The following is a 25,664-nucleotide window of genomic DNA, read 5'->3' on the forward strand; positions in this document are numbered from 1 at the left end:
TTCAGTGACAGCCAGAACACAGCCCTTGGGTCTGTAACTGTCCCTGGCCATCAGTCCCTCTCAATGTCTAGAAAGGCTTCAGCAGGATTCTTTGGTTAAGAGGCAGAGAACGAGGGGATAATTGGATGCGACATTTTCTGGGTGGGTGGGTGGTATCGAAATGGCTGAGAGGAAAGGAGGGGACGCTGAAAGGGGGGCTTGGCCCTGGTGAATGACAGGCCCGAGACTTTAGGGGCAAATATTTTTTTGGGGTGATTGGGGTACGTCTCAGGGGCCGCTAACCTGCAGCCAGGAGGGGAGGGGCGGAGCGGGGGTGGGGGCCGTGGGCGGGGAGGGAGCGAGAGAGGGGGCCTCCCATTGCGGACAGTCTGCTGGAGCCCGCCCTGCTGTCCGCCGTACAACCTCTGCGGCTGTAGGGAGGAGGGGCTGGAAGCCGGCTGCAGTGCGGAGACCCGAAGCTCAGGAGCTGCCTTCGCTGCCGTCGCTGCTGCTGCTGCTGCTGCTGCTGCTGCTGCTGCTGTGGTTGCCGCCGCCGCTGAGCTCTCCCTCTCGCCGCACCGCATCCAGGTATTTTCCCTGGGGCTGCTTGCTCCCCTTGCCCCTCTGACAGCCCCTTAACCCGGCTTTCTGCCCCTCCGCCCCGCGGCTGCCCATCAAAGCTGGGGAATCTGATCCCCCCCAACCCCCCACTCCCATCTCTTCTGCTTTGCTTCCCACCACCGCCCACTGCACCCCCCCCCCTCCCCGCCCCCAATCCCAGCCTCACCACTGCGGATAGGACGTAGGATTCGGACAGAAACCGCAGTCCTTGCCCGGCAGCTGTTTCCGCCCCCCCACCCCCCCTTGCCTCTCCGGCCTGGGGAGCTGCTGCCCCAGGCACCTCCCCAGACTGGACAGAGCCTCCTGCCTCCCTCCCCCCGCTGCCATTTCCAGTTTGAAGGATGCCTTAAGCGGTGGGGAATTAGTTTGCGCCAGGCCACTAAGAGGGTCCTGCTCCTCCCACCCCCCAATATTAAAAAAGATTAAAAAAGAGCTGGAGATCCGTGGTTGACATATGAAAACATACCTCCCACCCCCACCCCCACCTCACCCCCTCACGGGATGAGACGTAGAAGAGAATAATTCAATCCTTGTGGGACCTAAAGGCCACCGAGGGCTTTCCCCATTTTGTCCCTCGGGGAGGAAGTGAGCTGCTATACAGTTCTTAATGAGTGTCTCAAGCTCTCTCCTAGTCCTTTCCCCTGCGGATAAAATAAGGAATGTAGGGAACTGGTCTTGGTGTTGAAAAGGATGGAAATGGAAATGATTTTTCTTTGGGAATTCTTGTAGTGTTAAGGTTTAATCCTTGTGAATTACCCACAGGGAGCCAAATTTCTCTCATCCTTCATAACCTGAAGCTACGTTGGTGGGAGACTGTTCTGAAACGTCATGCAGAGCTGTTAAACATTGGAATGGAAGCTTGTTAAGCCGAATTCTGGAACCTTCGAGAAAAATAAAATAGGGTCTTATCTATCATAACTTAAATTTCTTCCTGTCTTTAGGCAGGGGGATGGATAAGATGACCTCCCACAGATCCCTCCTTTGTCTTCACTGTTTGTGATGTACAGTGCAGATTATTACACAAAGAAAACACTTCTGTTTATTCCATAGGGTACTATTAAACATTAAAAAATACAAAAAAAATCTTCCCAGACCTTCTCCCTCTTTTCTCCTCCTTAGAGTTGTCACAGCTTGATACAATAAGGTGTGGGTTGTGACTATATTTAATCATCTCGCACAACAATCCTTTTAAAAACTGAGTGTTGCATATGTGCAGAGCAAGTATTTGTGTGATCTTAGCTGCATCTGCCATAGTCCAGTAGAGGCATCACTGCTTCCTTCCACCTCAACCTCAGCATTTTCTTTTTGGTTCAGAAGAATATCCCTTCTATTTATTTGATTTAGGACCTAATGAGAATATAAGAATCGCTTGTCTTTCCGTAGGTGTCTGATTAGAGGTAAGAAAAAACAAGTTTTTGGGTTTTTTTGTTTTTTTTTTTTAGCCCATAGAAATCATCCATAGTAACCTCCTGGGAATTACTAAATATTAAATGGTTTGGAAGAAGATGCTATTTGATTTTGATGATATCCATTTCAAATGACCACAACTGTTAAAAATTGTTTAAAATATTTTAAATAGTAGTGTCAAATCCCCAAGTAGAAAATTCAAAAGCATATCTTGTACCATTTCTTCTTCCCTTTTTCCTTTCCTTCCTTTTGTCTCTTCTTTCCCCCCTCCTTCATGTCTTCTCTTCCTCCTTTTCTCATTTTCTCCTTATCCCTTCCTCCCTATCTCTCTTCTTCCCGCCCTTTCTTCCTACCTACCCCTCTCTCCCTTTTTTTTCTTTCTTTCATCAAGGTTTGAAGATGGCTTCTTCTTCCTCCTATAACCTTGAAGAAGATGAGAGCCTGAAAGGATGTGAACTCTATGTCCAGAAGCATAACATTCAACAGCTTTTGAAAGAGTGCATTGTAAACCTTTGCATCTCCAAACCTGACCGTCCCATGAAATTTCTTCGGGAGCATTTTGAAAAATTAGAAAAGGTCAGTAGCCTGAACTGACGGTTATTTTCCATTTACAAATGTGCTCATATAAAATACTGAGTTAACCTTTCTTTCCATTCTGCAGTTCCCTTTGGCATTTAGCTTAAAATGCCCAAAGATTTTTTTTTGCTTGTGAATTTTCAGTGGTTCCATGAGGAAGCTGTACAATTAAGTGCAGAACTTTGACAAACCATCATGTATTTTAAAGCAAATGGCTACAGTGGCTGTCAGATTGACCATTATTTGGTTGATTACCTTTGGATTTTTCCCTTCTGCCATTTTCAGAGACCACTGCTGTTTCTTCCAAGTGTGTTGTTAAAATGGCCAAAATGACCAGATTTCAATCCTTTAGGAATTTCTGGCCATTGATATGGCAAAGAATGTTTTTGTTAAAAGAAAACTGATTTCAATACCCCTCTTCCTCTTCTCCAGTCTCAAATATGATTTTAGTTGTATGGAGCCTGAGTCTTCATTAACCCAAAGGGTTGCATAAACACATAGAAGAAAGTAATTCATAACTAAATACTTAAAATTTTTAAATTTAAAAAATGAGATCTTTCAAAAATCTTATATGCTTATCATTGTACTTATGCCCTACTCTATTATCTGTCTTGTTCACACACAGCAATTGGCTAATAAATGCATAGTGAATTGAATCCCTGCATATGTATGCAGTGGAAGTTGAGTGCACATGGATTTCTCAAGGTTCATGCCTTACTTGAACCCTACCAGCATTTCCCTCTTTCTCAAGGAGAATGAGGATCCTGCTTCCTCAATTCATAGGGAGTGGAAAATGATGAAGGAACTACATATCCCTAGACATTCTTTCTTGGAATGAAGAATGTGCCTGCAACTTCTCTATTCCATCACTTATATACTCATCACTTTAGGTAGTGATGGCTCACCACTGGCTTTTGTGTTATTTCTTACTTTTGGTACCCCTTCCCTCACATCCCTGTTCTCATGCAGTCACCTACTTGTCCAGGTTTCCTATTACAGTCCCAAATCTTTCCCCAGGCAGTGCCCATGTTCCGAATTCCTCTTTTCCTTTATGTCCCACCATCAAAATTTTCCTATGTCCCATGCCCTCAGAGCCTCAGATGCCTTTCTTGTTTATCTGATAAATAAATCCAGGCCTACCTGTTAATAGAGGTCATTTACCCTGTTGGTAACATTTGCATTTTTTGTCTCTAGACTTAAAAAAAATTCTTTTCACCAAAGGAAAGAATTTCAGCCTTTTGATGAGCCATTGGAGGAGATATTTTTGAATGGGAGTGGGAGGGCTTTCCAATGACCTTGTAAATTACACCATATAGGTGACTGCTTATATTTAAAGTCAAATCTGCAAGCAGCTGTATATATGGGGCTAGCTGTGGCTCAAAGATTCTCTTCTGAAATCCTGTCAAGAAGGGAAATGGAACAAGGTGTTTTCCATGCTAGGTTTTTGTAGGGTATGTTGTCATGCCCTGCAGAGCCACAAAGGAAGAGACAGGTAGGTAATGTTACAGGCTATCACCGTTAACCATTTCGCATCTCAAATCACAATAGCACAGAGACTGAAGTTAATTAAACTGATTTATGCATAAACACCAACACTAATGAATTATCTTTGCATAATGTTCCATTATATATTCACTGCATGGCTTCAACTAGGAGACTATTAAGGTCCTTGAAGAATTCCATTATTTACATATTGAAATCTGTGTACTATATTCTAAAGTGTATATATGAAACTTTTGCTGTATTAGAATCAGGAAAAGGTTACCTACTTTCAAGTCCATTTTAGAGAAGGTGTCAGGTTTCATGGGTAAGGCACGTAACCATAGCAGAGTAGAGTAGTCTTATCAGTAATACTCTGGCTGCAGTGAAGAAGACTTCTTAAGAAGGACTCTAATGGTAAGAGTTAAGGTTTATGAAAATGATTTAGCTTTGTTCAGAGGCAGATATATTATGGTGGGACAGTCGAAGACAACTGGGTGAGTTATAATTTTTTTCTTTTTTTTGTGTAAAGACCAGGATAATTGTGAAACCAAGGTAGGTGCAGTAGGGTATAACCTTTCGGGAGACTCAGTTGGAACAACTCAGTTCTGTCAAATTTATGTGAGCTGAAGCTAGATCAAGGTAACTAGCTATTGGCTAGTCTTCTTGTTAGGAAATGTTTAAGAATCTTCTATTACTTATTTGTTGGGACCTAATACCATCACTGGGAACTAAGGCAATTTTTCCTATTGAGATTTCTCTTTCAGAAGATCATAGATATCATTTAATTGGTTCTTTGTTTAAATGTGATTTTCCAGCCTGATCAGTTGCATGACTATTTGCCTGACCTGGTGGCATGAATATGCCTACTTGCATCCATACCAATGAAGTGCAACCCCACACTTCATAAACAGATTTTTATGAAAATACTATGCCATTCAGAGAACCAAGGCCATTTCTGAGAGGTAATGGTTAAACATGGAGCACTATACTATGTTGATGGCCAGAGTTTTCTAATGTGGGTTTTCTAATGATTATTAGTTGAATACACCTTTATAAGTGATACTCAGAAAATGACAAATTATGTTGGATAATTTACTGTACCCTAACTAATTTATGGGGAAAGGATTTTGCTTTCTTTATCCTTTAAAAGAAGATTATTTGGTTGTCTGTTCTTCACTCAGGTAAGCATATTTTTGGGGAAACTCACTTCATTGCTGGCAACCAATTTCTAATTAGAATCACTTCATTAATTAAAGTGAAAGTGACTATTGTAGCTGTGTATGAATTGGTTGATGAATTGATATAATTTTTCTTCATTGCAATGGGTCTCTGATCACACTGATTTGTGTATTCTCTCCATTTGGGTAAATGAAAATCCATCCATGCCTTCTCATTCTGCGTGATTGATACTTGTCCATATTTTTCCACAGATTTAAAAAAATGTTTTTCCCATTAACGAGTATTTATTTTCTACATCTCCTACTCTCCTCTCATTGAGAAAAAATAAAATCCTTCTAACATATATGCATAGTCAAGCAAAACATTCTCTCATCAACCACGCTTTGTTTTACCTCTTGAATCCATCACTGCTCTGTTAGACAGTGGCAGAGAGTGTGCTTCATCACGGGGCCTTTAGAATCATGGTTGGTTATTATATTGATCAGAGTTCTTAAGCCTTTCAAAGTTGGTTGTCACCCATAGCTTTTTCATAGATCTGCCCAGTATTTTCAAAGCCTTCCACTAGGTCTTTTCCCTAAAAATTTATAGGTATCAGTGTAGCACTGTGGCTGTCCATCTCTTATCCCTTGTTCTCACATCCTTATCTACCCACCTCATTTTTAGTTATATATCTATTGGCTGTAGCTATATCTCCATAATTACTCATCTCCTTGATGATAGTCTCTTATGCCCCCAATATAAGTCTCCCAAAAAGACAAAATCCTAGGAGTGGTTTTATGGAAATTTTGAGCAACTGTTTAGCTAAGTGGCTCAGTAGGTAAGAATACTGGCCTCGTAATCAGGAAGACTCCTATGGTGGGGTTTGAAGAAATCTATGGGAGACACAAATCAACTTTAAAAAGGCTTAAGAACGTTGATCAATGCAATAACTACCTATGATTCCAAAGGACCAATGATGAAGCATACTACCTATGTACATTCTCACAGTGAGGTGATGGATTCAAGATCTGTGTAACCTAGGGCAGGTTACTTGACCTCTCTCAGCCTCAGTTTCCTCATCTGTAAAATGGAAGTGATGATAGCACCTAATCTTACTTCACAGGGTTATTGTGGGGATCAAAAAAAGTGCTTTGCAAACCTTAAAGTGCTGTATAAATGCTTGTTGCTTATTGTTATCACTATTATTTTTATGTGAAACATGGTGATATTAGATTAAGTCGAATGAAAAACTTCCTTTAGGATCTCCCCATCCTCTTCTCATGCTACACATTGCACAGTTGGTCAACATTTTACATGTAGTAGAGAAATGATTTTTCCTGAGAAATAAATCTTTAGAAAATTTTTCATGAGGATTTGTTCAACCTGGAGAGGAGATCTCTCTTATTCAGTTGGTTAGGTAGCCCATTATCCTTCTCTCTCCCCCTTTCTCGGTTTGCTTCTACACTTCATCACGAAAGGCTTTTTGAAAATGACTTTGCTCATGGTGCCATTCAGAAGCTATTTAGTATTAAGTCTTGGGCCAAATGCTATATTTAGAATGCCTTCTTCTTCTGGGACCCATATTGAGTTCTATATTAAGATTTGTTTTAAAAGACACATGGTCAGCAAAAGGAATTTTTGGATGAAAAATTGACAAAGGTTGAGATTCCTGAAAAGCCAAAAGAGCATATTTGTACCTTAATTCTTCTTAATGAAAACTGATACGGGACCAGAAAAGGAAAGAGGATTGGTAAGCCTCCAAAAAATCCTGATTAGTTGAGGGTTTGTTGACATTGAATGGAGGAAGATATATATTTTAAACCTCTCGCATTATCATGGCTTCTTGAAGTAGATGCCAAGTGGAGTTTGAGGCCTTTGTGGTATAAGGTAGACGGAACTGGCCCCATTACCAGGAAAACCTCTCAATGAAGACTAGGCAAGTCACTTAAACTTTTGGTATTCTAGGCAACCCTCTAAGACTATAAATTGTAAAGAAGGTGCTGACCTGTATGTGTAGAGGGAATTTCTTCATTCAGGAATTCCTTTTATCACTAAAATTACAGGTTGGACCCTAACCTGACCCTAAAGAATACTCCCTGTCTCAGGAATGGTAAAACTGGATTCAAAGCATTTGGAGAAAATGGCATGGAGAAGAGGCAACCTCTTCCATCAAGAAGTCACAGATCTTTACAACCATTTTGAGACTGAAGGGAAGTTTTGCAAAAGAATCAGGCCTTTAAATGATTAAAGCTTTTATTATGGGTCTATCATAATTTTCTTAAGGGAAAGCTTAAAGGTTGAAGATTAAAATATACATTCAGGAATAGAATAGAGGAGCAGGAGCAGCTAGGGAAGGAAATAACTAGCAGGTCTCCAACACCTACCTCCACACCAGAACCAGAGGCTATTACAGTCACGGCAGTTTGAGGAGAAAAAGGACCATCCAGTTGTAGCTCAAGCACAATTTGATGGGTTTTCCATGATGTCACAGGCACGGAGATTGTATAGCTTCCCTGTGTAAGTGTGGAAGCTTCTAGAAATTACAAGAAAAGGCTACAATAGGGATTGTCCAGAGGGGAGAGAGCCAGTATTAAGAGGAGACGGGACCAAAAAATTGGAGAGTTTTTGAATTACCACACAAGGATATGGAGGATCTCTTGGTGTTAACTTGACTTTCTTTATATTTTAGTTTTTCCCAAGATCTTTCTAATAATAGCTTTCAAATTCTTTCATTACTTGTTTTGAACAAGAAAGCAATATCTATAACAGGCGTTCTTAACTTGGAGTCTGTGGATTGATTTTAAGGGGTCTTTGAATTTGAATGGGAAAAAATTGCATCTTTATTTTTACTAACATTTAACTCAAATTTAGAATTTCCCTCAATTATGGATTAAACATCCCCCACATTATTATTCCAACAAAGCAGTCCAGCATACTTCCAGAGAGGTTCATAATACAAAAAAAAGTTAGGAGCCCTTAATCCATACTTGTAAAATTAAATTTACCATACAAAACAAAAATAATTATTTTGTCCCTTTAATTGACCTTTGTTCACATTGCATAACTCTGATAGTCTCTTTTCATTGAAGATTCATAAAGTAGGAATAGTCCAGAAGCTTTTTATGGTAAACTGATTTTAGTCTTCGTTTTATAGCTAATGTACTCTCTGTTCCTAGGAGCTTATTATATGCTTTTGCCATTGACGACATTCTCTAGTCTAGTTCCTTCCTATCCTCCATTTTAAAAGCAAGGCAAAGATACCACACTTTTCATCCGTTGCCACTTTCCTTTGAGTTAAAGGGACTCAAAGGAAAAGAAGCAGATTTAATTTTGATCTGAGAATCCACCATTTTTGTGTGAAAGGCAAATTGATGAACTCTAATATTTTTTTTAACAAGGTAGAAAGAATCATAGGCTCTATAGAGACAGATGCTGTATAAATCATCTGGAAAAATACATGAATGTATATGCCTGTTAATCAAAAGATAAACATTTATTAAGCACCTACTATGTGCGGGGCACTGGGAATAGAAAAAGGCAAAAGCCAGTTCCTCCCCTCAAGGAAGTAAATGTGTTAACCTAGAGATGTAATTAGAAAATTTGGCAGCTGGAGAATAGCACAAAATGTTCCTGGGCACTAGCAGCTAGGTCCCTTCAGAACATCTTTGGGAAAGTAATGCAAGGTGATTGTGACAAATTCAATTGAGTAGGAGGAGGGATTAGTTACGTGAATGGCTCAGTTATGGGTATTTGAGCAAAGCATCTGATCTGCTAGCTTTCTTTTGAACTAATTATTCTTGCTCACTTGGTACTGAACTTAAATGGTTTGAAAGAGTGGATATGTTAAATTTTTGCTACCCTCTAAATGTCAGTGCCTTGTGACCACCCCTCTCCTCACTCCTTTCAAATTTTCCCCTGCCCTTCCAATTTTCTAATCTTTTCCCCAAATCACATGATTTGGTGCAGTTAACTTTTTTAGTTATTAAAAAAAATGAAGAGTGTGGGAGAATCAGTTTAGCTTGGGGAGGGTTTGCCAAATTCACCTAATCTTCAAACTGGCATTTAAGTAGACCTTCAGAGAGTGAAAAACAACTGTGTTAGGAGTAATCCCCTTTAGAGATTTTAATTTAACATTACAAAAACCCTTCCGGCACTATTCAGAAACCTGTGACTGTTCCTTCTCAATCTTATGATTATTCCAATGATGACTAAGAATGCACCTAAGTGGCTTGTTTTCCACCACCGTTTGTTTCTAGCAGGGTTTCATTTTTATGCCAAGAAATTTGTTTTGTACATGCATTTCATTCTCTTCTGACTGGTTGCAAAATCTTTAATCCTTAAATCTTGACAGATCCTGAACGAACTAGGTGGTGGTCAGTATTTGGTGGTAAGTGATAATAGACTGAAAAAAGAAACCTTATTTTCGCCCCAGCTTTCAGCCTTTAAAATCCTACCAGCAATGCAGGATGATTGCATGTGAATATTTAGTGCTACTGTCTTTCAATTGTCCCAGGAGGCTTAGATTGGATAGATGCCCTTATCTAGAGAAGGAACCACAGGTCCCGTAGCCTAGGCAACAGCTGCTCATATTCACCCGATGTGCGTATCGAATGACGTCAAATGGTAGAGAATGCTGCTTTAGCTTATTTGTCTCACTTTGTCCCCGCTGGGGAGATAATGATCTTGTTTTTTCTGGTTGGTTTTGTGCGTGTGTCTCTGCAGGAGGGGAGGAAGAAAAAGCTAAGCAGAGATGGGCACCCCAGATTTTCCCATTTTAGGGACTAAATTGAACAACGGTGACATACTGTATTAGGAGTTTTAGATTGTAAAAAGGAATTTCTTTTTTCCCCTCTGGATTTTAAACCAAGGAGGAGGGGGTCAGAGAAGAAAACTTGAATCAGCCTAGCTGAAAGAACATAGGAGTCAGGAAATCCGAATGCTAGTCCAGATTCTGCCGTGTTTAGCAAGCCACTTCATATGTTCTGTGGCTGATTTTCCTCATCTGTGAAATGAGGGAATTGGACAAAATGATCTCTAAGCTGTTCTGTGGAAAAACTGGCATCCTATTATTTTGTTTTTATAAAAGAAAAAAAATTGGACAGAATGAGCATCTCTTTGTCTAGCTGGTTTCAGTGGCAGCCAGGCTTCTCCTCTGTGTCTTTTTCAGTTATGACTTGTCCTTGATTATGGTACAGTTATGACTAGTAAGCCCCATCTGCACTGGCCGTTATCATCCTTTTTTGGGATCTCACATTCCAGTTGTTGAAAATGGCCTTATGAGTGGGAACCCTTACAAGTAGGGTGGGCTCAGATCAAGGTATCTGAAATTCCCCACCTGAAATGAGGCAGCGGAGCCTATTATGGGGGGCAACATTATGTGTGAACCAATGTGGTCTAGCAGAAAGATCACTATATTTGGAGACAGAAAACCCAGCATTGAATCTTGGCTCACCTCCTTGTGTGATGTGTGTAACCTTGGGCAAAGCCCTTTAACTCGATGAGGTCTAATTCGGATATTAATTTGTGTTGGAGCTATCCATAGTCATTACAGAGCTGGCCTGAACATAAAGAAGACAGAGTTTCGAGAGCTGCCTCATATTTGCCTGTGTGACTCTGGACAAAAAGCTTAACTTCAGTGTCCTAGACAGCTGTCTAAGACTCTTAAATTGTGCAACACCCCCCTCTGCTTGGAGCTCCACTGGTAGAAGGCATTTCCTCATTGGAGTGGCCTATAAGAATGGAATTACAAGTGAAGTCTAATTTTTAAAAACAATAGTTGAACTACTTACTCTCACAGGGTTATTTTATTGTGACGATCAAATGAGACTGTATGTATAAAGAGCATTATAAAAACAATAATAAATGTGAGCTCTTATTAAATAAGGCTACCAAACTGAAGCCTCTCTTCTCTCACCCTCAAAGTAATAATTCCTTGTGTGTATATATAGCATTTACATTCTCAGTCCTCCCAACTCTTTTTGATAATCTGGACAGATATAAAGAATTAGAGCTAGAAGGAACCATAGAGATCCTCTAGTCCACTTCTTTCCCTTTACAGATACTGAGACCCAGAGATGCTGCCCAAGGTCACACAGTTAATCACTGATAAAGCTAAGACTAGAAAACTGTTGCTTTTGTCTGCTGGTGGGAAAATCAAATTTCCCTGAGTGGCCAAGTTGCAACAGTTGAATTAGTTCCTGAGAATTCAAATCAACCTAAATTTTGAAGTTTTTGCTGGGAGGATCTACTGATGGAGCACAGTCTTCACTTAATTTTTACTTAGTGGTCTTTTAAGTTAAAAAAAACAAATGCAACAAATTCCAAAAACATCAAACCAAGCACTTCCTTCACCCAGGCCTGACAGCGTCTGGTGGCTATTCCAAGGCTAAGATTTCAACAAGATTAATGAAGCAGGTTCACGTATCTTAGGACTCTTTATTTGTTCTGTCCGGTTTCATATGGTGTTTGGCAGCGTATTGATTTAAAATGTAAAGGCTGTTTTTGCAACTGAATAACTTGAGGTATTTAATATACATTTTTAAAAAAAGTAGTAATTCCAAAAAATGCAGCTAAAATCTGTGGGGAAGGGCAAATGTTTATAAATTGTATGGAGTCTTATAAAATGTGAAATTTAGATAGCTTTCATAGATTATGAGGTCTTCAGCTTAAAAAAAATTTAGAGTACAATTTATGACAGCTCTAAATGGATTACTCCAAAGTCAATCCAATCTTAGGCCTAGATGGCCTAACAGAATCCAAAGAAGACTAGAATACTAAATATGAAATACTAAACAATAAATGGCATTAGAGCCATTGTCCCATGATCAGACATGGGGAAGTAGAATTTTTTTCTTTCTAATGAGTGGTAAGCTGGTAAGTAATATGTTAATCCTCCAGATTTCATAATTTTGTATGTGTCACTTTCATAGGATCCAGCTCTGGAGCTGGAAGGGACTTCGGGAGCCATGTAAGTAATTGCTGCTGTTGAGTCACGAATTACTTTATGTGACCCCCTAGACAAAAATTTCTTGGCAAAAATACTGGAGTGGTTTGCCATTTTCTTCTCCAGGGTGTCCCCATTTCACAGATGAGGAACTGAGGCAAATAGGGATTAAGGGACTTGCCCAGGGTCCCACAGCTAGTAAGTGTCTGAGTCAGGATTTGAACTCAGATCTTCCTGATTCCATCTGCTACACCAAGCCATGTAGTAGAACATCCTTATTTTACAGATGAAGATGTGGAGATCTAGAGGCATCAGGTCACTTGACCACAGGTAGCAAACATTGGAGGAGGAATTTGAACCCAGGTCCTCTGACTCCAGAGCCAGTGCTGTTTCCATCATCATCGTAGTTGTTGGTTAAGTCATTTTTCAGTCATGTCCGACTCTTCATGAGCCCATTTGGGGTTTTCTTGGTAAAGATACTGGAGTGGTTTGCCCTTTCCTTCTCCAGTTCATTTTATAGATGAGGAAACTGAGGCAAACAGGGTGAAGTGACTTGCTCAAGGTCACAGGGATAGTATCTGAGGCCAGGTTTGAACTCAGGTCTTCCTGACTCCAGGCCCAGTGCTCTATCTACTGTGCCACCTAGCTGCCCCCTTTCCATCATGCCAGGCTACTTAAGGGAAAGGGGAAAAGCCTCGAAGACTGGAATGTGTTGACGAGCATTTAATAACCAGCTCTTCAACATACTTTTGAACTTAATTTGAAAAATTGATGTTTTCTTAATCACTTTCTTAAGTCTGAGCAATCAACAAAACAATAAACCAAGTGTGTGCTGTTTTCCAAAATGTAAATACTTACACTGAAAATTTAACAATTAGCCCGTGGATTTGAGCAGCCCCAGCATATATCCCCTGCAAGGGTTTCATTTCTCAGACAAAAGACACAGATTCCTCCTATTTGTTCAGGCTCCAAATGCTTAGTTGTTCATAGCTTGTGAGATATGACATTTTTTTTTGTTCCTTTGACCATTATTCTTTGATTATAATCAGTCTGGGAAATGTTTGTTGTGAGTTACAGAAGCAGTCTATTTTAGTGAACACATTTAATCAAATAGCTGGGGTATTGTTTGGTTCTCAGCACTTCCTAAGAGAGGCTATAAATCAAAAGGCACTAATTGTATAGTAAACATTTCAGGTGATTTCCAAAAGGTGACTGCCTTATTTCCTGGACTGGATATCTCTGTGGATTAGGAATCAGCCTGTACATAATGTTTTTCTTCTCTCTCACCCTTTTGTGTTCCATTAACCCAGGTGAATGATATTAGCTTAACTGGAAGGCCCGTACATCTCTTTTTTTATGCCCCTCCCAATCTCTGAAATTTATAACAGCTCCAATCTGGCAGTGATTTGCAACAACAATATTTTCAGATCATTTAATATCTTAATATACCATTATCCAGGAGGGTTTATGAAAAAAAAGGGCTATTCCTTTTATGTAATCTCTTCAGTCCTAATACCTTTTCCTCATGGCTGGATATGAAGGCTTAGTTGAAGGGAATCAAAGTCTAGTGAGGTCAGGGTATGTAGAGAGAGGCCCCTTCATAGCCAATGGAAATTTAAAATAATTAATGAATAGATCTTGTTGACTAGAGTATGTCATTTACAAATGAAATCTGAGTTGGATTTCAAATGAACTGCATATTCAAATTGATTTTTGTTTTATCTCTCTGAGTTGTTTTCCTTACCCAATTTTATTTTTTTTTTGTGGTTGTTGACTTAATTTTTTGAATCAGTTGCCTGTCAGTCAACAAGCACTTATTAACCATTTACTATGTGCCAGGCACTATACTAAGTGCTGGGAATACAAGTGGAACCCCGCCTCCCCCCCAAAAAAAGAAAAAAATCTCCTTAAGGAGATTTTTTAAAGACATTCTAAAGGGGGAAGAAAAAAGCATAAAAAGAAGCTGAAAATGGAGGGAGTAGAGTAGGGAGGTAGAAGGGGCCTCCTGGAGAGGATTTGGGGGCTGATGGAGAAGTCCTGAGTATAGCTTGGTGAGAAATGTGGAGATGGCTAGCCTGGGTGCTTCCTTAAATGGACATGCCATCCAATCAGAGAGGACTCAAAGGGTGGAGGGTACTTCCAAGGTGTGAAGTTCCAGGGCTAAAATGATCTTTCAGAATGAAGAGGTTTCTGGGCCATGATGGAGAAAACTTGAGGGCAACATGATGAGAAAAGCATAGTACCAGCCAATGAATCATACCATAAATATTTATTAAGAGTGTACTAAAGACCCAGCATTATGCTAGGCATATCAATCTTTCAACACTTTGATGAATCTCTGATCTCATGGGTATGGATATTATTTCCAAGTATATTGATTGCAACCCACTTGTACCTTCTCCCATTCAGCTTATTTGTGTCTTTCCATAAATTCTCCATAAAGGGGCCACTCAGCATTCTAAGGAGGGGATGGATGCCAATGGAGTAAATGGCCATCTATTTCCCCGTGTTCTGATGAGTCACCTCCTTTTCTGGTCATAAATCCCTCAGATGACATATTTTCTACTTCTTTGATGTAATTCTTCATTGGTAATATGCTTCAGACTCTTAGAGGGTGCAGTGGATGATGAAATCATAAAATATATGGTTCCCGCTCTCAGGAAGCTTTTAACCTATTTGCTGGACAAGATAGTTGCATTTAAAAGGAGAACTGGCAACCTAGGCAGTTTAATTTAATTCTAAAATTTTATGACTGTCTGCTAAGTGCCTAGTGAGTGGTACAGACAAGAAGGATTTATGGTCAACACAGTGAAAAGATCCCCAGATTCACAGACAGAGGTCATTGGCTTGAATCCCAGCTCTGTTGCTTACTAGCTGTGTGACCTTGGACAAATCACTTAATCTTCAATCGTGCACTCATCTGTAAAATGATGTGGTTAATTCAGCAGAATGCCGTGACCTGACACTGATGGTCAGGAACTGCTTTAGGAGAAAGTGGGACTTGGTCTAAGCTTTGAAAGATGGATAAGGTTTGAATAGGTGGAAGAGTGGAAGAATGGACATGCCAGCCTTGAAGGCGGGAGGAGGTGGATAATATGGGGAAAAGTGTAGAAGAAAAATAGGCAAGGTATTTTTGGGGAAAAGTGCTAGATAAATACCTTTTAGGGTCAAACAAATTTTTCATTAAATTAGAGTTGGTTTGTACAAGTACACTTGCACTTGGGATGTCTCCCCTTCTCCCCCTCCCCCGCCCCCGCCAAACCCCAATTTCAGCCAGTGAATAGCAGAATGTTCAACTTGCTGCTGAAATAGCTGTCATTGAGCAGCAATGCAAGCAGCATTGACTTTATTTTTTTGGACATGGCCAAAGTGGGAATTTGTTTTGCTTGACTATACATGTTTGTAACAAGGGATTTTGTTTTCCTTGCTTTCTCCAGAACAGGGTGATGAGGTGGTGGGAAGGATCTTCATTGGAAATAAGAAATTAATTAAAAAATGAAAATTGACTTAGGATTGAAGAATTAGAGCCCATAGAAGTCATCTTGTCTAATCCTTCATTTTACAGATGAGGGCAAAGAGATTATAAAGGTGAAGTGATTGATTGGTAGATGTTTCATTGATCAAATGACTTTCCCAAGGTTACAAAAATAGTACATGGCACAGCCAAGTCGCACACCTAGGTCCCTGCACCTCCAGATTTACTCTTCCCTGCATATAGTACATAGCTTAAACTATAATTTTTAAACAAATGTAACTAGGTTGGCATATTAACTCAACTTATGTTTTGTGCTATACAGTAATAGAAATCATTGAGTGAAGTTAATAAAAAGTCAGTCAGGTCCACCTCATTGAAAACATTATTTTGGGTCTATGGCAGTCAATCAATAAACATTTATTAAAAGCCAACTATGGGCCAGGCACTATGCTAAGTGCTGGGCATAAAGACCATCCCTGCCCTCAAGGATGTCACAATTTAATGTAGCTCAGAATATAATAAAGGATAATCAGCCAGGAAGCAAAAGACTTATTTTCTAGCCTTATTATTTCTGCTAATTATCAGTGTGACCTTATCCAAGTCACTTAATATCTTTAGGCTTCAGTTTCCACATTTCTTAAATGAGAAATTTTTTACCATTTTTAGATTTTGAGGGACTCTGTGACCATTTAGTTCAACCCAATACTGGAAAGGAATTCCCATGATTGACAAGTGGCAGTCTAGCCTCTTCCTGAAGACTTTCAGTGGGGGTGGAATAGAACTCACTGCCTCTTGAGACAGCTCATTTCAATTCCAGACATTTGTAATTACTAGGAAGTTTTTTTTTTGCAACTTTTACCCGTTACCCCTGGTTCTGCCTTGAGTGGCCAAACAGAACAAATGTACTCTCTCTTCCATATTACAACTCCTCTGATACTTTAAGAAGGCTCTCATGTTTCCCCTGAGCCTTCTCTTTTCCAGCTAAACCAATCTTCAAGTGATAACAGACTCAAGGTTCTTTATCATCTTGGTTGCCACTCTCTGGCATATCAATATTCTTCTTAAACTGTGATATCCATAACTGAATATAATGCTCCAGATATGGATTAACGAGGACAGAGCATAGAGACACTGTCACCTTTTTTTCTGGAAGTTATATCTTTCTTAATGCGTCCCAAGGTTGCAAGGCTTTTTTTCCCCTTTAATGGCCATCTCACCCTGATGATTCATGTTGACTTTATAGTGTACTGGCTGTAACCCTCGTCTGCAAGATGGAAGGCTCTGCAAGTTCAGAGGGACAGAATTGCTGGCTCACTCCCGGCTGGCCTGAGCTTTCTTTTTGGTTATTCATCTTCAAGCCCCAGCTCAGGTCTATGTACTGAATCCAAGTTTCTGCTGTGGGGTCAGAGTAAATACAGATGCCAGCTTTATTCTTTCTGTTCCTGCTTCTTACTCAACATGGCCTCAGGCTGATCTGTAATGGATCCATAACCCATCTGTGGGGTGAGAGTGACCCAAGTGCTTGTTGCATCTGTGACCATTTCTTGTCCTGGTGCACAGCTTTAGGCCCCGGACCAGTTGTCCTCTTGGAAGGTTCTGCTTGGGCCTTTTTCTCTGGCTCCCTCCCTGCTGCCCATAGTCCTTTACTTAGCTCTCATTCTGTCCTGGCCTCTGCTGGAAAATGGACCCACTGTGGCTTCTTGCATTGCAAGATTGCTAATGGGTCTGGTGCTCTTCCTTGATCTTTGTTGGAATAGTTGCAAGGGAGACCAGGCCATACTTCTTCCTTTTACTCTATCATCTTTGCTGATCTTTCTGTAGCCTGTTAAAATCCTTAGACCTTTTAAAAAAACTGTCTAACTGTGCCTTTCCAATCCTGTACTTGTGAAGTTGATTTTTTGAGTCCTGGTATAAGACCTTCGAATTTCATCTCATTAAATTCAGCCCAATGCTTTATATCTTATAGGCCATCGGCATTCTTTTTGGATACTATTTCTGTCATCCATTATGTTAGTTGCCCATCCTAGTGCTGTTTGTCTGCAAACTTGATAAGCATGCCATCTATACCTTTATCTGAGTCACTGATGAAAACATCAAATAGCACAGGGTCAAGCTTTGGGGCTTTCTACAATGCCAAGTTGACATCAAACCATTCAACAGCTTCTCTGAGTTCCATCCTTCAACCACTTCCAAATTGATCTAAATGAATGATCATCTTGTCAACATTTTATCTTTTCTCCTGCAATTATATGCTTTGTTAAGTCCTATACCTACACATTCCCTTGATACACCAGTTGACTAGTAACCCTGTAAAAAAAAGGAAAATCAGTTGGGCATGACCTGTTCTTGATGAAGCTAAGCCGGTTCTTTTTTATCACTGCTTCCTTTTTCTAGACATTCGCTAACCATCTCTTTAATGATTATGTTCTAGATTTTCCCTAGGAATCAAACTCAAGATTCCGGGCCTATATTTTACAAATTCTATTTTCTTCCATTTTTGAAAATTAGGACATTTGCCCTCCTCCAATTATTTAGCACCTTTCCCATTTTCCACTGTCTTTTCAAATATCACCAACCATGGTTCAGCATTCCTATCTGCCAGTTCTTGTAGGAACTGAGGCGAATTGAACTCATCAAGTGGTCTCTGTCTCCTTACCTTTGGTGGAAACTCTCTTTTGGCCATTTCTGATCTGTCATTTGTAGTGCAAAGGATGTTCCCCTCGGTAGAGAGGTTTGGCCAGCCATAGTTTCTCTCTGTACTGATTTATCACAATCTCATCCAACTCAAATGGCAGTCCTGTTGTCTCTTTTTTGATTAACCTCTATCCCTCATTGTAGTTGGGGGAGGAAAAATACCCTTTTGTTTGAACTTGAGCACTTTGGATACTTTTTTTACTGGCCTGAAGCCTGCTCTCTCTTTTTTTTTTTTGTAAGGCAATTGGGGTTAAATGACTTGTCTAGGGTCACACATCTAGTAAGTGTCTGATGCTAGATTTGAACTCAGGTCCTCCTGACTTCAGGGCTGGTGCTCTATCTGCTGTGCCACTTAGTTGCTCCATGTGTCCTGCTCTTATAGTCACTCTGCTAACTGCCCTTGGTCCCATCTTCTGTACTATCTTTTAAAAATCTAAGTTTATTGATAAGTTTCCTGTTCATCCACATTGGTCTTTTTAGACAACTTCTGTTCTTCCTCCTTACTAGAATCATTTCCCTTTGCATCTTCAAGATTTCATTATTCAGGGTTTTTCATCTCTACTGAACTAACTTCCCATACCTCTTCTTCCTCTTAACCTTTGGAAGTTGCTCTTCCAAAATCTAGGGTGCGTCACCAGCTTTCTTCTATCGCAAACTTCCAGGGGGGCGTGGATACTTCTTCCCAAAATTTTAATCATTTCTACTCTAGCAACTAGTTCCTCCTTTTAGTGAGAATCAAATCCAGAAAAGAATTTCTGCTTGTTCTTTCACCTTTTACAGGATAAGATTATATCAAAAGATATTAGCTGCTCTGCTTTTGGCAGAAAGAGGGCTTCAGCAGATGCATAGTTAGTTGAAATCTCTCATCACTAATATATTTTGCTCTGTGTCAGGCTTGTGATATATTTCTCAGACTTTTCATCTATTTTCTCTTTTTGTCCAGGTGGTCTGTAGTATACTCCAAAGATAAAAATCACTTCTATTTCTTCCTTTATTGATCTTCTTCCAAATACTTTCTACCATGTTTCCTCTCACTCTGGTTCCTGAATTACTTCACGTCAGTATACCTTTTTTAATATACAGTGCAGCAGTAAAATCCTCCACCTCTCCAACTTTTACTTATTCTGTTTCTTCTGAATAAATTATAATCACCCAGAATAATATTTGTCATAGGTTTTGTCCCATCAAGTCATGAGAATACCTGTGAGTTCACATTTGCTTTGCATTAGGACCTCAAGCTCCTATTCCTAATTTTTCAAATTTTGGGCATTAATATATAGACATTTAAGGCCATGGATTTTACTACTGGTTCTTTATTTGATGGATAGTCTTCTGTAAACATCCAGGTGTCATGTCTGGTATCATTCCTTTATAGTAGCTACTCTCTGTGGTATCTAGCTTATTGAATATACCAGGAAATTTTCTTCATCCTCTATCCTTTTTTTATTTTAAAGACCTTTTAGTTAAATCGACAAGATGCCAGGCAGAAACATTCTTACCAGCGCTTGTTAATTGGACTCCATCTATGGTTGAGTCTGTCATCCTTGTACTTTAAGCCATGGTTCAGATATCTAAATGTCAGTTTCTTGGTCCAGACTTTTTACACCTTGGTAATACTTTCCAGATTCCTTCTGACAATATCATATGTGACCATATAAATTACCAGAATATAGTAGTAGTCATCCATTTTGACAAGTCTTAGGAGAGTCTCTGTTATTTTATATTGTGTCTTGGACATTGTCTAGGAAAACAATACTCCTTTCTCTTTTTGTCAGGTAAAGAAATAATTGCTGGGATACCCCTGAGTCACCAACCATCATTACTCAGCTCTTCCTCGTTTGACTTCTTATTGACTCTCACCTGATAGCTTCTGTGCCTTGATTGTATCATCTCTTTGAAGATAAACAACTTCTTCAGAACATCTCTTTCCCTTTTCTTCAGAAATATCCTCACACTTTTCTTGGTTCCAGTTGTAGAGTTGTACTTTCTTCCCCTCTTCCTTCTCTGTGTGGTATTCTTTCACTCTCCAACCTCCTGTCAAGGGTTGAGTCCCCCCCCCCCCCCCCCCCCCCCGCCACCTCAAATCCTTTTCCACCATTGAAGCTCCCTTCTACTTTTTTCCCCTATAAAATGAACATATCTTTGTGATTGATAACTTCTAGTGTGGAGAGACATTCCTAAAGTCTCTTCATTTTCTCATTTGTGAAAGAGATGATCATACACTAAGTTTTTTCCTTTTAAATTTTTATTTTCTGTTTCAAATCCTCTCCCTTCCTTTACCATGTCCCCCACCCATTCAGAAGGCAAGAAATGTGATGCTCCTTGTACATATGAAGTCATACAAAACATATTTCCATGTACTTAGAACATAGATGGCAATCACTTGACTGGCAGAAATAAAAATTGCATATCCAGTGAAAGTCACTGCAAATTTTTTCTTTGCTCTCCATAGTGATTGAGATTCTTAGCCTCCTTTTGGAAAAGTTTTGAGATGTTGATACCTTATCACACCCCCCACCCCCAACCACCCAGTTAAAACATTTTACAGAGTTAAAAAAACACTTTGTAACATCTTGAAAGCCACACTTAAAATCTTTCCTTTGTTTCGGTAATTTTATAGTCACGCTCTTATTCCTTAATTATTTACCACTTTGTCTTACTTACTAATTTACTTAACCTATTCTTTTACTTATTTTGCCTTGCCAATTGATGACCTTCTCTTTTTCCTTCTCTTTGAATGCTTCTCTTTATTTAAATCCTTATTCCTTAATAATTCTCTTTTCCCAACCTTCTCTCACAGAACTGGAAATAAAGTCTGGATGTGGAAATTGTTTTCCTTCAAATTTTCCTCAGTTTCTCCCAAATATTGCTAATTTTTCTTCCCCACATTCAATCTCTGGCCTCCTTTACAAGTCTAAACCATCTTCAAAATTTTCCTTTGCCTTATTCAGCTTAATTCCTTCTCTTTTCTCTCAGTCAGTCAGTCAACAAGTATTTATTAAGTATCTACTATGTATCAAGCAAAAAGACAGTTCCTGTCCTTAAAGAGGTTCCAGTCTAATGGGGGAAGACAACACATAAAAGAAAACTGAGAGGGTGGTGAGGGGAAGGTATACCATGTGGGGTTGATGGTAAGACGAGTCTGGATTGCATCTTGGTAAGAAATGAAGAGACTGCTAGGCTCCTTCAGTTCAGGTTCTGGGAGGAGCCATTCAATCAGAGGGAGGTGTTACAAGAATGAAAAGTACTTCTGCTGGGTGAAGTCCAGGTCTGGAATAAGCTTCCAGGATGCAGAGATTTCTGGGGCATGATAGAGAAGTCCTGAGGAATATAGCCTAGTGAGAAATGAAGATGCTCTGAATCCCTTCTCCCACAACTCTCTCCAAGCAGAGAACAGAAGTAGAAAAACACCATCTCTGATCTCCTTCCAGCTTTAAGATTTTGTTATTGATCTAGGATTCGATCACCTAACTGCACATAGGAATCCACCATGTTCTGCCAGAACTATTAAAAATATACTGCGCCAGGTACCAAGGTGACTAAGATTCAAAGACTTATGTATAAAATGCATTTTATTTATCCTTAATAAATGAAACTAACCACGGTTATCACTGGCTTGGGAAATCAACACTAAGATACCTCATAGCTGCCATAGAGGAGGCACTGTGGTACAAGGGAAAGAATACTTGATTTGGAGTCAAAGGGCAAGGTTCATGTCCCTGCTCTGCCAAGTCATATCTTTGGGCCTAAAATCTTCATCTGAAAAATGAGGGAGTTGGACTAGATTTCCTCTAAGGTCTCAGCTAGCTCAAAATTTATGATCCTATAAACTATAATAGATAGGCTTGCTTCCTCTAGTGGTTGGGGAGGAAAAATAATTATAGGCCTCAGTTCTTTGTACTTTTAAGACATCATAGTTCTCTCTCTCTCTCTTTCTCTCTCTCTCTCTCTCTCTCTCTCTCTCTCTCATTTTGTTTGCACATAAAACCAGCCTTGACTATAGAAATCTTTTTCAATTTGCTACCTGAGACTCTTTGAGCCAGTAATAAATGGTAGAACCTACAGCCTTGTATCCTGAGATCAGACTTTATAACAATCAAATAACTGCAGAGATGTGAATATTTTAACAATTCCTCTTGCTTCCCTTAAGGTCAAGCCTTGGATTGCCTCTGGAATTCCATCCTGGAACCCTGGATCATCCCCAGGCCAGAGGATCCTTAAGAACTAGATGGGTTATATGAGGTTAACTAGGGGAATTGGGTTAGCTCCAGTATAGGATTTGTGTGGTCTCACAGGTCTGAGACTGTACTTAAAGGTGTAGAATTAGAATTGATTAAGTCTCCTCTGAGTCCTTCAGAGTGGTGGGTGGCTCAGATAGGGCCACAACCTATTAAAGCTGTCACTGGTTGGCTAAGCTGTCAATCAACATCATCAGGCTGGCTTGATATTTTTTTGAAAGCTCAGCCAGACAAGTGAAAAAAGGGAGGGAGGCAATTAGTATTCTCCACTTACATTTTTATATGCCTTAGAACTATGTCTGGGGTTCCAGTACTTAAAAAAAATCTGCAGACAGCCCTGCACCTGGGGTTTGTCTGGAACACTCTGGGATTTTGGGCTTCCCCACTGGGATGGAATCACACCTCCTAGTTTTCTGAAAGATTGCAAACTTGGAAATGGAAGAAAATTGTTGGGCAAGAGTGGCATGTCACAGGACGTGGATGATTTAAGAATTTGTGCTGCCCATGCTTGATTCCAAGGTCTTGTCCTCCTGTTTAGTATGAGAGACAGAGCCTTGTTTTTGCCAACATCTCGAGCAAACAGCTGTGAATTTTAGCATGATAAGGCCTATAATTCTGGCAGGCTGAAAACTCCAATAGCCCAGATGTTGCCATAAAAGCATAACAATGATTTCTTCTGATCTAGTTTTAAAAGTGATAATTATCTCTTTAAGGTCAAGTTGTGAAGTTGATGTGAACTTTTCGTGACTTGGTTATGAAATAATAGTTTATATAAAAAACACTTGGTGGATTGTTTTAAGTGGAAAAGATGTTAAGCGCAATTCTCCCTTTACTTGGGGGAGGATGATAGCTATCTGTCCTGTAGGGACATGGCAAAGGAGAAATTTTCCTCAAGGCCTATTTCTGTAGATAGGACATCTTAGCAGAGAAAGTAGTCATTTAAATGGTGTAATCTGAAGGCATCAGAAAGTCCTTCCTGTAAAAAAATACCATCTCCCTCAGTAGGCTGTCATGCACCTAAAAATGGCTGTCATGCACCTAAAAATTTTGGACAGTGACTCAGGAGATCTGCCTTCTCCTCCTGCCTTCATTACTCAATCCCTGTAATAACATAGCTGACACTTTTTTGTTTGTTTGCTTTGTTTGTTTTTTTAAGAAGGCTTCCATAAAGGAGAACCCACTATCTCTTCAAGTGGCCCATTCCACTTTTGGCCAGTTAGGAAATTTCTCCTGAAATCACGATTAAATTAACCCATAAATTAGCCCCTCCAGGGCCAAAGCAAAAACAATTCCAATCCCATCTCCTTTTGATAGCTCTTCAATATTTTAAGACCACTATCTGTATAGTCCCCATGAGTCTTCTAAGCAAGTCCAGTTCCTTCAACCGATTCTCGTATCCCATGAATTCAAGGCCCTTCACTATATTGGTTACTCTCCTTTGGACCTTCAATTCTGGTGCCCAGAAGTGAACACAATAATTCAGAGGAAGTGTGATGGGGGCAGAATACAGTGGGATTGTTGCTTCCTTATCCCTGAAAGCATGCCCCTCTTAAGGAAGCCTGAGCTTTTTTTCCTGCCACAATTGCATCACACTCATTCTGAGCTAGTGGTAGGCTAAAATTGCCAGATTTTTTTCAGAACTGCTCTGTATTCATGACTCCCTCATCTTGTGCTTCTGAGGTTGATTTTTTTTGTGCTCAAGTGTTAGACTGTATATTTATCCATATTGAATTTCACGTTGTTCTATTCAGTCCAGCGCTCGATTGTTAAAGGCCTTTTGGATCCAATCTCTATACTCCAGTGCTGCAGGGGTCTCTCCCTGCTCACCTCACTTATTATTGGTGAGAAGGAGAGCTTTTATATTTCAAAATAGTTTTATTGTATTTTACAATGTGCAAACAATTCTTAGCTTGCCAGACTTACAAAAAACAGGTGAGGGGTAGGATTTGGTCCTCGTGCTGTAGCTTAGTTGCTCTCTAAACCCTCCCCCCACCCCATTATGTTAGCTGTCCCTCCCAGGTTTGATATGAATGCCATCTCTGCCTTTATCCAAGTCATTGATAAAAATGTGAAACAGAATATCAATCCCAGATCACTATACTCCTCCGGAGATCTGCAACATTGACATTGAATCATTAATTATTCTTTGAGTCAGCCATCCAAAATTCTCATTTAATATATATCTCTCCCTGTTCTCCTAATGAACACTATGAGTTACTTTACCAAAAGCTTTGCTAAACTCTTAAGTACTACATCCACAGCATTCCACTCGTCTGCTAGTTTAATAATCCTATCAAAAAAGAAAATGAGCTTAAGCTGGCATGACCTGTTCTTGATTAAGCCGTGCAGGCTCTTTGTAATACTGACTTCCTTTTTTTGAGATGCTTGCCAATCTGCCATCTCTTTAATAGTTCATTCCAGAGTTTTCTCAGGAGTTGAAGGCAAATACCCAGCCCATGGTCTTCAGATTCTGTTTTCCTTCCTTTTGGGGGGAGGAGAGCATGAGGCAATTGGGGGTCAAGCGACTTGCCCAGGGTCACACAGCTAGTAAGTGTCAAATGTCTGAGGCCAGGTTTGAACTCAGGTCCTTCTGAATCTAGGTCTGATGCTCTCTGCCCATCTTCCTTCCCCACCGTCCCACTCCCCAAAATCAGGTCATCATTTGGTTTTCTTTAATCTTGTCCTACCTTCCACATCTTTCCTAGTCTTTCAAATAGTTCTAACAGGGGCTCATTAGTCACCTCTTCGAGTTGTTTCAGTTGAAATCCACCTGGGCCAGGTATGATGTGGCAGCAAGAATAGCTAATAATATCCTAGACCACATCCTAGGCAGAGTGAGCAAAAAAAGAGAGATGACAGTTTTGGTTTATCCTGTCCTCATCAGACCAGATCTGGAATACATTGTTCACTTTTAGTGACAATTATTTTGTTTTTTTGAAAGCTGGAAGGAAGTTTAAGTAATTCCAGAAGAGTGAACCAGAATGATGGGAAGCCTGGAGAACATGCCATCTGAGCATCAGTTTCAAGAACAAGATATGTAACCTGGAGAGGATATGTTTGCAAGAGTGTGTAGGGGATGGAAGTATTCTTC

At 39.9% G+C, this 25,664-nt stretch overlaps 1 protein-coding gene across 1 annotated transcript in view; it reads left to right on the forward strand.

The window, feature by feature from the left end:
- The first annotated feature begins 222 nt into the window (after positions 1 to 222).
- The window catches only part of PRKAR1B (protein kinase cAMP-dependent type I regulatory subunit beta), a 258,035-nt gene continuing 232,593 nt past the window's right edge, over positions 223 to 25,664 (forward strand). The window contains exons 1-2 of the mRNA XM_036741354.1: positions 223 to 567; positions 2,399 to 2,583. Of these exons, the coding sequence (XP_036597249.1) occupies positions 2,407 to 2,583 (177 nt within the window). The 5' untranslated portion in view covers positions 223 to 567; positions 2,399 to 2,406. The remainder of the gene's footprint in view (positions 568 to 2,398; positions 2,584 to 25,664) is intronic.

The sequence above is a fragment of the Trichosurus vulpecula genome, chromosome 1 (assembly GCF_011100635.1).
Source record: "Trichosurus vulpecula isolate mTriVul1 chromosome 1, mTriVul1.pri, whole genome shotgun sequence".
Lineage (NCBI taxonomy): Eukaryota > Metazoa > Chordata > Mammalia > Diprotodontia > Phalangeridae > Trichosurus > Trichosurus vulpecula.